Source organism: Schistocerca americana, chromosome 5 (genome assembly GCF_021461395.2).
Source record: "Schistocerca americana isolate TAMUIC-IGC-003095 chromosome 5, iqSchAmer2.1, whole genome shotgun sequence".
NCBI classification, from domain to species: Eukaryota; Metazoa; Arthropoda; class Insecta; order Orthoptera; family Acrididae; genus Schistocerca; species Schistocerca americana.
The window spans coordinates 415,568,390-415,581,812 of NC_060123.1; the positions used below are offsets into that span (position 1 = coordinate 415,568,390).

At 40.3% G+C, this 13,423-nt stretch overlaps 1 protein-coding gene across 1 annotated transcript in view; it reads left to right on the forward strand.

The window, feature by feature from the left end:
* The window catches only part of LOC124616408 (neuronal acetylcholine receptor subunit alpha-7-like), a 330,693-nt gene extending 324,086 nt beyond the window's left edge, over positions 1-6,607 (forward strand). Inside the window, exon 9 of the mRNA XM_047144712.1 lies at positions 2,375-6,607. Coding sequence (XP_047000668.1) covers positions 2,375-2,878 — 504 coding nt within the window. The 3' untranslated portion in view covers positions 2,879-6,607. The remainder of the gene's footprint in view (positions 1-2,374) is intronic.
* Positions 6,608-13,423: the final 6,816 nt, after the last annotated feature.

Below are 13,423 nucleotides of genomic sequence, written 5' to 3' on the forward strand. Positions count from 1 at the left end.
CGTATTACGATCTTCAGTTGTTAGAGGGCGTATTACGCTCTTCAGTTGTAGGCAACTGCTGTCCACCAGCGTAGTAGTGCATTGTCTCTGTTTACTAATGGAGTGATACACCTGGCGTAAGTACACCGATATGGTTGGTTCGTACTACGTAGCGCACCACAACAACGAGCTGCACAGCGGGTTTATCAACAACAATATCCTAATCGCCGTATCCGGCATCATACGACCTTTGCTGCTGTGTACCAACGTCTGCGTCAGACCGGGTCATTTAGCAGATTACCTGGACAGGGACGCCGTCGCATGGTAAGAACGCTGCAATTTCAGGAAGCTGTCTTGCAGCATGTGGAGCGGGATCCTTCAATCAGCACTCGTGCAATTGCACGTAACATGGGGCCGAATGAAACGAATGTAAGAACAGTCCTTCGAGAGCAATTGTTACGTCTATTTCACTTACAGCATGTCCACAACCTGGAACCAGTTGATTATCCACCCAGAGCACAGTTTTCGCAGTGGTACCTGAAACAGTGTGAAATGCATCCTACATTTCCATCCTCTGTGCTGTTTACCGATGAAGCAACGTTCGGGCGTGATGGAGTCTTCAACATGCACAATTCGCATGTTTGGAGTGAGGATAACCCACATGGCACAGTTACTAGCGCTCATCAAGTGCGGCTCTTCGTTAATGCGTGGGTCGGTGTTGTTGGGGACTGTTTAATTGGGCCGTATCTGCTATCTAGGCCACTAAATGGCAAGCACTATCACAATTTTCTCGCCAGAGCACTGCCAGAATTGCTGGAAGACGTTCCGCTACCTACAAGACAACGCATGTGGTTCCAACATGACGGAGCGCCGGCACATTTCAGTCGTCGTGTGCGTCGATTCCTGGACCGACGGTTCCCAGAAACGTGGATTGGCAGAGGTGGTCCTGTACCATGGCCTGCTCGATCCCCAGATATGTCCCCTCTGGACTTTTTTGTGTGGGGAGAGATGCACAACCTTGTTTAGGCAACTCCTCTTGCATCAGAAGAGGATCTGGTTGCCCGGATAGTGGCAGCAGCAAGAACAATGCAGGATACTCGGGTTTTTACCCGTGTCAAACAGAACATGATCCGATGGTGTAACCTTTGTTTACATGTCAATGGGGGCATTTTTGAAAATCTACTGTAGCTGAAATTGGATTGTGTTAATGTGTTGTCTCTTGGTCATAAAAAAATGGAAAATTGTTTGTTGGTTTAATTAATTTGCCGCCAGAGAAATCTTCCTCTACCTGTTTAAATACTCCTCATAGGAAAAAATGACATTTGGGAAAAATATTTGTTTTGGTGTGTTGTGTACATAGCTCCGCGTAGTCAGCGCGTATGCAACTTTCCCACTAGAGCGCGCCCCGCTAAGCACAACAGCGCAGGCGCAGCGCTCGTCCGTCTCCGCTCTACGAGATGGCGCTGCCATAAAGACGGACCAAATTCTGCTTCCGCCGATCCGCGTATTAATATGTAACGCAGCCAATGAGATTGCTGCTAACGTAGAACCTTTTCTCCTCGCGGATCACACTCGCGCAGTGATACCTGAACGCGCGAGGTGTAATAACGAGTGTACAGACCTCCGATTAGTCAGTCTGCATTAGTCTGTAGTTAAGTTTCAGTAGGTGCCTAATAAGATTATCATATTCCTGTACGCAGCCATTAAGAGAAATGTATAGACACTTTGTCAAGTATCAGAGATACGTGAGAATAAGATAAACGTACCAAGACCAAAGGAACTTCAGATTGTCAATTGTAAACAGCATCCAGAAGCAGTTACGTAATATCTATGATTTTTATTATTTTAATAAATTGTGTGAAAATTAATCAAGTTCTGTTTAAAGTTGGTCCTCATCAATCTGCTACTCTAAGCGTGCAAGTGGCATTTCTATCGTCTGACCTAACGGCAGAAGATAAACACGCCACGATAAGACCACGAGACATCTTGCTGACACTCGCCTCCTTCGTTAGAGCGACAAGTCAAATAATATGGTGGTGTGTGTACCGAAGGTCTTACAGCACGCACACCACATGGTGTCCCCTAAACCTCCCAGAGTTTGTCGGTTTAAATACTTTTCACCCTGTACAGCGGACGCTTGACCTCGATTATTAATTATTAATAAAGTGTGATTCTTGATCTCTGTAACCGCTAAACGCACATCCTTTGTATTTGAATACGCATGCCTATACCAGTTTCTTTGGCGCTTCAGTGCATGTCTGGTGTTCCCATTTTTTGTGCACTCCCTGTTTTTACGTCGTCGTAGAGGGACTCGACATTACACCTGTACAGCACCATAGAATCTGCTGCACAGCTGATAGCTAATCACTGTGGTTTTTCTTTCCGTTGTGCGCAGATCAAGAGCGTGTTCCTGCAGTGGCTGCCGTGGATCCTCGGGATGAGTCGGCCGGGTAAGAAGATCACACGCAAGACCATCCTCATGAGCAACCGCATGAAAGAACTGGAGCTGAAGGAGCGGTCTTCCAAGAGCCTGCTGGCCAACGTGCTGGACATCGACGACGACTTCCGCCACCACGCGGCTGCGGCGGCAGCGGCCACGCTGGCGGCGAATAGCGCTCCTGCGCCGACGGGCGGCGGCTACTTGCCGAGAGCGGCCACCGCGGCCACACTGGACGACGCTCCCTGCTCGTCTGCCCAGCGCGAGCTACAAGCTATCCTGCGCGAGCTGCAGTTCATCACCGGCCGCATGCGCAAGGCTGACGAGGAAGCCGAGCTCATCAGCGACTGGAAGTTCGCCGCCATGGTCGTCGACCGCTTCTGCCTCATCATCTTCACGCTCTTCACCATCATCGCGACCGTGGCGGTGCTCCTGTCGGCTCCCCACATCATCGTCCAGTAGGCTACCGGCGAGCAACGAGTTCACTGTCGACGGGAATGGTTCGTCGAAGACTTCTGTCCCACCACCCATCACCGGGGCTGCAAGTTACTTACGACGGGTGCCACATATCATAATGTTCTAGACGTCGGTGATAGAAGTGCGTTCAGGTCTTCCGCTGACCAAAGTGCAGTGTAAAGACGTACACCTCGCTATAAAAGCGGCCTCCGCCGCTGCGTTAATTCCTGACTTTGGCCGCGTCATTCCTCATAACTCACCAACATCTTTCAACTTCCGTTGTACAATCAGTGGAAACTGCTGCCATTTCTGTCTCCAAAATAAGAACTGTACGCGTGAACGAAGCTGAATTCGCTAGACCTTAAACTGTTATCAAGCTATTGTAAAGTACTCTCGTATGTTCTGAGATTGTGTTGCACTCACTGGAGGACAATAGTTACGCAAAGGACGTGTTACAACGCGATCAGTGTCTCAGGACGAAATCTGCCTATCAACGGCTCGTCAGCGATTGTCTGATGAATGTTTATCCCTTCACTCTTGTCTGCAGCCTGTCGCTGGACGATGCTGTAATGAGGAATTGACTAACTCTTCCACTGTCTTCTCCGTCTGCACCGACGCAAGCCGCGTGCAGACGTAATAAAGACCTTATTAGGTCACAATATATTGTTATTGTTGATAATGTTATTGTTAAAGAACTGCGGCTTAGGTTCGCAGCGTTGAAACTAACGGTGCCGGAAGAACTACAATATTACTTTTGCGTAGTCTTCCAGCACAGCTCAATTATATCTTGTTCAACAGATCCTTTCCGATTGGTTGAAAGGTGCTCTTTGCATTGTTCAATACATGTTATCGAAATCGCGAGAAGGTATGCATGAATTTGTCTCACAAAAATTGTTTTTATTTCATTAGTTTAAAAGATGCATAACTATTTGTAAATATCAAGAGATATATTGTAAACTGTAACAAAGTTTTTCCTGTGATCTGCTCGTCACAAATTTTTATATCTCCGTGAAGCTGACATTGTCTTGTATACACGACTAGAATCATGGATAATAGCTGTAGTTACAGTGTCTGCTAAGAAAGCAGCAGCACACATAAGATTTTATCGAAACGAATTGTTGAGAAATATAATATTTATTAACTGTATGTCAAACATATTTCATAAGTAAAAGTACACTTTCATCTAAACTTCACACAGTCTATCGCCGAAGTGCTTGTCCTTATATTTCTCTCGACATTTGGAAATAATATCTGGAAACTTTAATCATTTAACGTATATCGAAACGAAAAGTTAATTCACAAATTCCTTGGTTTTCCGGAGCTTAAGAGTAATATCTATTCTGTACAATGAAAATGAACTAGAACAGTTGCGTCTTAACTTTTTCTGCATTTTATGTTGCCAACTGGAAGTTAATTTTAGGAAAGTAGAGCTCAGCATAAAACAAAATGGTACTGGATATGATCCTACGATGAAATTCAACAATAATCATAACGGCGTCTATCAGTTTCAGGTGCATGGAGTAAAAGTTATGTGGCGGGTTTCAAAAGCAGCCAGAAGCATACTTCTCTGCTCAAAATAGCGTACAAACAACTTCATTGTTATGTAATTCAAGAACGTGAAGAACTTTCGCTTCAATAATATATTCTAAAAGTTGTGGGCAATTAAACTTTGTCACCCATTCACCCACTCGACTTGATTTCAGTCAAAGTTGCCACGGAAATCGAAGAGAGAAGTTGAAGCATGTCACATACTGGACGATAATAATCAATCCGCCAATGTACAGTTCTTTAGTGAACCTTATCTGAAAAATGGGGGCAAACTGATGGCGGATATCAAGTCTTCGCCAATGTGAAGACGGGTCTAGTTGTTCGCTAGCTAGGGAGTCTCTCATTTCTCTGAACAAGAAGACTGTCTCTTGGCTCTTTATTTCACTGAACACTTGCACGACAATCGCTGTATCCGCGCCGTATTTTGTTTGTTGTTCATTTTCGCTTACTTTCGGTTTCAAAATAATATAAATCACAGCATTTACGACCAAACATTCTAGCAATAAATAATGGGGTTGTCGAGCTATTTGATGAGCTGTCTGGCAAAGTACGATTAAAAATGAAGCCATATGGTCAATCAGTTATGGGTCGTATCAAGAACTGTAATAATAACAATAGCGTAATAATAATATCTTGCGAACGTTCTATTTCCCGTTGCAGTAACAGCCAAAAATCGCAGTCTTGAATACAACATTATTGCTTATCAATGTCGAAACAAGTGTGAATAAGTTCATTACCAAAACAATTTTGTTCCGATAAACATCTAATGCATCTACTTGTCTATGAATTTCTTGTAGCTGTGGTATCGAAGCGCTGCGGATTGGTGACAAAGGAGTTGGTCTGCCACGTACAGTGAAGCAAAAGGTTGATTCTGGCAGTGGCACACAGACTATTATTACTGAAGTATCAACAGGTTAAAACTCACATATACACGAAATTGGTATCAAAATGTTTTCATCTTCCTCTTCACAAAATTGCAATTTACTTGGTGGACTGCTACTGTTTAATCTACAGCACAATGTGCAGTAGTGAGGTGACTAACTACGCGAACCATGCTGAATTAACAGTTCTAATACGCCCTCTCAGTGGGGCAGCACACTGTCAAAGCCCTTCAATATTGTAATTTTAACTGGCTGTTGATCACTCGCCTGAATTCCTCTGTTTTCGGATTGTTTAGAACACAACATTATGCGATCATCTACGTAACCTTCGGCGTTTCATGTATCACCTGTTATCCGTTAACATGTTTCCTACCTGCTTCTCTGCAGCATTATAAATTGTTTGTTGTCATATAGAGGCTGCCGAGGTCGGGGAAAATGCTGACAAAGAAAAAAATTCTTGTATCCCTGAATTGCATCACAATTTAGTGCTTGTAAAGTGCATGCTGAAAAGAAAATAGTGCCGTGGGGGCTTAATCTACAAATAATAATTAGCTTTTTATGCTGTTACGAAAGTTTTTGTTAACAGAAGTGGTTTGGCAAAAAACCTGAGGTACTTACACGTTTTTTAATACCTAGGAGTGTGTTTCAACCGACGGCAGTGGAGAGGATCTGAAGAATAACTGCAGGTCACGAAGGGAACAACAGTCGCCGATCGCTATTAGCCGCGCTTTGAAGTTCAATTTAGAGCCGCAACTATCGTGTTGGCATTGTACATCAAATCATTCGAATTTCTTGAACGATAAAAAAACGAACATAAATTAATAAAATTTAAATTAAATTGAGTTGTTAAACATGTTTGTAAGCATCCCGTATGTTTATGAAATTAAACTGTATGAATATAAAGTGTCATTCCCTAAAAGATAATTATCTCTATTATATAAGTTTGAAGTCTTAAGAGAAACATTTTTATAAAACACTGTCAGAAAAGTTCAAACTCAATTAACTGCTGCGAAAGCAGACTGTTTTAACCGAGCTTCCAAACCCATGCAACTCACTGAAGGGTTGCATTGAGTTTGCGAAATATGAAAACTATAAATGCCGTGACAAGGCAAAAATAATGTATTTTTAAAGAAATGCCTTTAATCAACCAAATAAATTATGATTTATAAATTACTGGTTTTTTAGATAACCGTATTTTGTACTGCGACGAGGTGTCCTGAAGGTAATGTGTTCAGAAGACTCACGTATCAAACGCACAATATGTATGCTGCTAATTGTTGTAGAGAGTTTGCAATGTATACTTTCGTAAGTAGAAGATAATACAGAATTAAATGTTACCAGATGTTCGTAACGATATTACTTTTTATCTTACGTCCTACCATAGCTCCAACCTGAAGAAAGTAATGTATGCTTGAGACTTTAGCATGTTCAGATATGTGTTTAAACAGTTCACTTGCTGACCACCTCCGAAACGGAAACACTAGTCTGTAACACACACGCCCCAAACAGGACACAGATAAAAACCGATCGCTATCTACAGTTACTGATACACAGAGAAGGAATCAATAATATGTGGAAGTGACCACTGTAACACTGTAACCAGTCAATGGAAAAAGGAAGTCTTATGATGTAACGTAGTAGGCTCTTCAAACTCTTGTTCATGTACCGGTATTAATATTCTCGCTGGCGACTGGCATAAACAAAGTACGAACTGGTAACAGCCGGAACAGTCAGGAACACATTAAAAGTTTCTAAGGTAAGTTGCAAACTTCTAAGTAGATGATATTTTGAAAGCTTACAAAACGACATTCTGTAAACATTTCACCACTAAACAGAAAAACAGTAATATAGATATTAATAAATGCATTAGTGGAAATCAAACTCAAATTGTCGTTAAGCCAGTGGAAACAACTGTTTTTATTTCCTACAAAGATAGCTTAAAATACTTAGGCTCGAGCCTAATGCATGTACGCTGTAAATTTGAAGTCAAAATCCGAAGTACGCTACCGGTACATGGTAATCGGAAATACTGTCACTGAATCACGGAAACTATAGACCATTTCAAAAAAAGGGGGATTAGAAAAACAGTCCAGACATGCAAGATTAGGTCAAATCCAAATCGTCAAAACAGAGTATTAATGCTCAGTACTAATTACGTTCACTACCAGTACCTGTTCCATAGCACATTAACATGTAAGTACAGGAACACTTTTAAGAGATTTCGAAATTACACACAAGCGTCTGGCAATGTCAAAGAATGCGCCTTGTGGAAATAGAAATTTTTGCCCTATTTTTGGAGTGGTTCCATATTCATTTCCCACTTACAAAGGTTTACAGAACGAAGGGATGATTGATGAGATTTTAAGTTGCTGTAGGCAGCAAGGTCATTTTTGACAAAATATGATTTCAATAAGCATAGGAGAGAAAAAGTATGGAAAACTCAAAGCTGGGGATCGGAACCCCATTCCTTGTTAATGTGGGCCCAGAATCTCAAGTAGTGCACTGCTTTCCTCATTCATGAATTTCAAGTAAACGAAATTAAGTTTTGACAGAAGCCATAATTCAAACTGAAAAGAACTTTAATTCAGTTTGTGAAACAGCTTACAGCTATAGGTACATAAACTGAAGAGACTTGCAATAAATGTATGGTTAGTAAAAGAAGATTTATCTTTCTGGACCGCAGCAGTCAGTACAGACATTTAAATAAAATACACAAACAGCCTTCAGACCACATTCCTGGGGTTGTTGAGTTTTTCACAGCCACTTAATGTCTTGCCCATTGGTGCTCATTTCAGGATCTTAGGCCAATGGTCATTTAATGATTTTCTGATATTTCACCAACACAAGTGTTTCATCACCAACAATGAAATGTGAAATTTTAATAATACTGGCCATTTAAGTTGGAGAAACATTAGAAAAACCACTAAACAAAGGATCACAATGTGACCTCCAGCAGACTTCAGAAATGAAATCACTCAGTTGATACTTATGAAACAATCAAGGTAAGTACCTCCAAAGTGAAGCTAGGAGCCAAAGCTCCAGGATGTACCTTTTTTACCTGGAGATTCATTGTGACAGAGAGACAAACTTCACCATCATTTGTGATGTGGCACCAGTCCAACAACAGCATAAGTCTGATGAAGAGAAAAATTTCTAGGGGCCAGTATATTCATACTTCACTAGTAGTGAAGCAAATGTAACATGGCAAAGAGACAACTTTATAAAGTAGGCACCTGAAAACATTCCATAACCTCTATTTAAAAAAAACTGTTCTGAATTCTTTCACTTTATTGTTTTAATACAGCCTCAAGTACATCAATCCATGATCTTCTTTTGTCATCCATCTTAAGAATATTGGCAATTTCTTATTCTGTATTTGTACAATCTGTGTCATTAATATTGCATTTTTTACTGCTCAGATACTAGTTTCCATTCTGTCTTAATTTCATCACACCCATATGTACCAAGTGATTCATTTAGACTGTCTAGTTACATAAAAGAGGTCATTGTGAAACTCTTATGTTGATTCTTGCTGTATAATATTCCCTTGTGTGGCATGCTTGTGAGTTAGGGTATGAGAGGACAGACAAGGCAAGATGTGTGATGCTATCTCAGTACTTTTTGAATGGTATTTGATCCATTTACTATGTTGATGCATTAGAGGCTAATGGCTGTCCCATCAGTATTTAAATTTTGATCCTAGTGGAAAATAAGTAACCTTGAATAGTTGTTACACATGCCAGTTGGGGGGATGTTCTCCATTACTCAATGCACATTTGACATGAGGACCAAAAGAAAGACTTCTAAAGTAGTATTTGCTATAATTAAGCTCTTTATGTAGCCTATGGCTGAAACCTTTGGAGTTAGTCAGAAGTTCCATGGATGATTTTGGATGGCAGATTGTCGTAATGTGGAACAAGTCATTTTAAATTCACTTCGCAAATTAATATGCCCATATGGCTCAATTTTGAACATTTCAAAGTGTTTTTTCATTTATTTTTATTCAAAAATAAAAGAGACATCAGATGTGTGTTACTAATTTCTACCCAAAACCTTTCACACATTACAGTATTAGAAATTCTTGTGTGGAATAGAAGGATTTGTCAAGGAGAAACTTTCTTAAAAATTTCATACCATTGGATAAGTGATGAAAAATTATTATTGTAGCCTTTTTAGTGCTACAAACAAACTTAATGTGAATTAATGAATGCCATTCCTCCTTCTGGTATTGTAATTATGTACATCATTGTTCCTTTTTAACTGTAGCAGATCATTAACAGCAAACTTCATGGGGGAATAAATGTACTGTGAAGCAGTAGTCATAATGCCCAACTCTTTGAACAGATATCTACAAAATGATTGTGGGTGAGCACTAAACATTATTCTTACATGCATGCACAAAAACTGTAGACTGTAGAATACTCGTGGGTAAGTGTGCACTTACATACTGGTACATTATCAGTCAAGTGAATGAGATCATCTAGTTCACCACAAAATAAAAATCCATCACCCATGAAAGACCTGACCCTTTTAAAAGACACTCTTGAGTGTCAACCTATTCATGAGCACCTGAGATATAATGATGGAGATATTTCTGGAGCATTTTCTGTATCCATAATTACTGTGACGATAGCTGGGGCTACAGGCAGTCATTTAGGGTGACAAGGTCACTGAAGTTTCATGGATTGATTAGCATTAAGACACCAAAGATATGACATGGAAAATTCCTTTGCAGACCAATGAGACATTAATGAATCATTTGCATGAAAAGGATAGTTTATTAGAGAAAACTATAAGTACTGGCCATACATTTAGTCTCATTGTACTTACATTCTCAATCTAATTGTGATTTGTATTATGTATAGCTCAACTTTCACCTGGCATTTTGACCTGTACTCTCATTCAAGTTACTATAGACGGCAACAAACACAGTCCAGACATAAGTACATTTAGATTCCTGAAGTTTAATCAGCAGCTGTAATTAGAAGTACACAACCCATTATGTAAGATCATTTTAAAAAATTCAACCTGCTCATAAAGCATAATGTGCAGCACTCTAGCTTATGAAGGAGGGTGGTTAGCCAGATTCAGATAATATCTGCCTGGAAGATTAATGAACATGCGTTGGTATGCTGGCCATCCTGGTTGAGGCAGTTCCTCATGTTCATTTATGTAATTGCTAGGCTGGTCCCCTAATTTTTGAGGGATTTGAATTTCAAAATGTTAGAAGCTCTGACATTAAAACATTTCTCACTTTCTGACCTCCAACCACTCCTACACCAAAAGAAATTAATAAGTGAAAACATTTTGAGCCAAATGAGGAAGCCATGACAGACAGACCTGTACTTTGCAAACATTCTAAAATTACACTTCCTGGTGACAATCTTCTCTTTACAAAAAAAACATTAGACATAGTGTTTCACTGTTAAGCACATTAAATGAAAATATAAGTGCATTTTAGCTCTATAAACACACAGCCTTTCATTGTCAGGCCATAAGTATTTTATCTTGCCCTCACAATACATAGTAGTTCTCATCTTGCAATAATTTCCTGCACATTCTTACACTGAGGTGACAAAAGTCATGTGGGATATCTCCTAAAATTGTTTTGGACCTCCTTTTGCCTGGTGTAGTGCAGCAACTCAACATGGCATAGACTCAACAAGTTGTTGGAGGTCCTCCGCATAGATATTGAGCCACGCTGTCTCTACAGCTGTCCATAATTGCGAAAGTGTTGCTGGTGCAGGATTTTGTACACGAACTGACCTCTCGATTATGTCGCATAAATGTTTGACGGGATTCATGTAGGGTGATCTGAGTGGCCAAAACATTCACGCTGGGTTTCCAGAATGTTCTTCTAACTGATTGTGAACAGTTGTGACCTGGTGATGAGTCACATTGTCTTCCATAAAAATCCCAATGTGGTTTGGAAATATGAAGATCATGAATGGCTACAAATTGTCTACAGGTAGCCAAACAGAATCATTTCCAGTCAATGATCAGTCTCGATGGACTAGAGGACCCAATCCATTTCATATAAACACAGCCCATACCATTAATTGAGTCACTACCAGCTTGCAGAGCATCTTGTTGACAACCTGGGTCCAAGGCTTTATGGGGTCTGCACCACACTCGTTCTCTACCATCAACTCTTACCAACTGAAATGATCCCACCAATATGGTCACAAGCCCAGGAGAAGTGCTGCAGGCAATGTCATGCTGTTAGCAGGGTCACTCGCATTGACCATCTTCTGCAATAGTCTGTTAATGCCAAATTTCACTGTGCTGTCCTAACGGATACATTCTTCATACGTCCCACATTGATTTCTAAGGTTATTTTATACAGTGTTACTTGTCAAGCACTGACAACTCTACGCAAATGCCACTGCTCTCAGTCATTAAGTGAAGGGAGTCAGCCACTGCATTGCCCTTACATGCCTGAAATTTGTTATTCTCGGCAAACTGTTAAGGCTGTGGATTTCAGAAAATTGAATTCCATAATGATTTCCAAAATGGAGTGTCCCATGCATCTAGTACCAATTACCATTCTGCTTTTAAAATTATTAAAATTCCTATTGTGTGGCCATAATCACATTGGAAACCTCTTCACGTGAATAACCTGAATACAAATGGCAACTCTGCCAATGCACTGCCGTGTTATGCCTTGTGTAGACCATACTACTGCGTCCGAATTTGTACAAGTTGCTATCCCATTACTTTTGCCTCCTCAGTGTATAACATTAAAATACACTAGTGTTCAAAAGGCAAGCAGAGACAGAGCTCTCCAGGAGTCTAGAAGAATCGTTGGATTCAGACAGTGTAAGTAATTTCCCTACTGTAGCACAGATACACACAGTGGAATTCAGATCCAGAGACCTTGTTGGCCTGTACATTATCAGATATCCTCATCTGGATGTAATTTGTTTACCAAAGCAGCTCAATGCTGACAGGTATTTTCATCCATGAAGAGAAGGTCTATACCAGTCACACCCCTGAAAGTTGCATATGTGGCCAGGAGCTCATCTCTTTTATTTTGCACATTAACATTATTTCTCCAACATCCAATGAAGGTTAGAAGCTCTGTTAGTATAACGATGCTGTCCCGATCAATGCCACACTTGAAATATCTTGGCAGATTAAAACTCTGTGCTGAATGGGGACCAAAAACCCAGAACTTTTGCCTTTTGCAGGCACGTCCTCTTATATGCTGAGGCATCATGGATAGAATAGTTGATAGACCATTGGCACACAAAAGCCAGAGGTTCCAGGATCAGTTCCTAGTCTGGCACACAGTTTTAATCTAGCATTCACTCTGCTGCAGATTGAAAGCCATTGTGAATATCACACTTATGTCTCTCCTGCAGCTATATCACCTTGCTTCCTTCAAAATGAACATGTTACCAAGATTCTTTTGCAGATTTAATGGAAATGTATAGACCACAGTTTTCCATTTATTCTTGGTCCAGTCTCTATCTTGCTAACCTTGCAACAAAACACAATGAAAAAGCCTATCTCTGCACTGTCATGAGTGAGAACACCAACTTAAGCATGTGTAGAATACAGACCAACTTCTCAGAGTATCCATTACACAGTTTTCCAGTAAAGTGCAACTTTTAAGGCAGCCTTTACTTATTCCAATAAGAGTTCATGGTGCAGTTAAGACCAGGTATTAGTTATTGTGGACATTTAGTTGGCTTTATTGTGACCTATGCTAAAAAGTAAGTGTCTCCTAGAGCTATCACCAAAGCAACACTTCATAGCATTTTCAACAATGCTGAGCTGCAATCTTCATCTTAGCAGTTTCAAGGGGCCTGAGAAATTTACATATTATTCCACTTGCATTTTACCATTAGCATGTATAGTAATAAGGGAAAATCAGCCAACAACGTAACCGGTAAAAACCAGCATTTTCAGAGCTTTTTTACTTAACAATTTTCTGATACATTAATGTAATGCAGAGATATTCTTATTGGTATTATATTGTAAACTTCACCAAGAAGTACCTCTTCTCACAATGAGAATAAAAATACGACAGAGAAATTGTGGGGGTAACACACATATGTCTCCAAAGCAGGTAGTATTCCTATCCTATATTGTACAATTTTTGGGATAATTGGAGTAT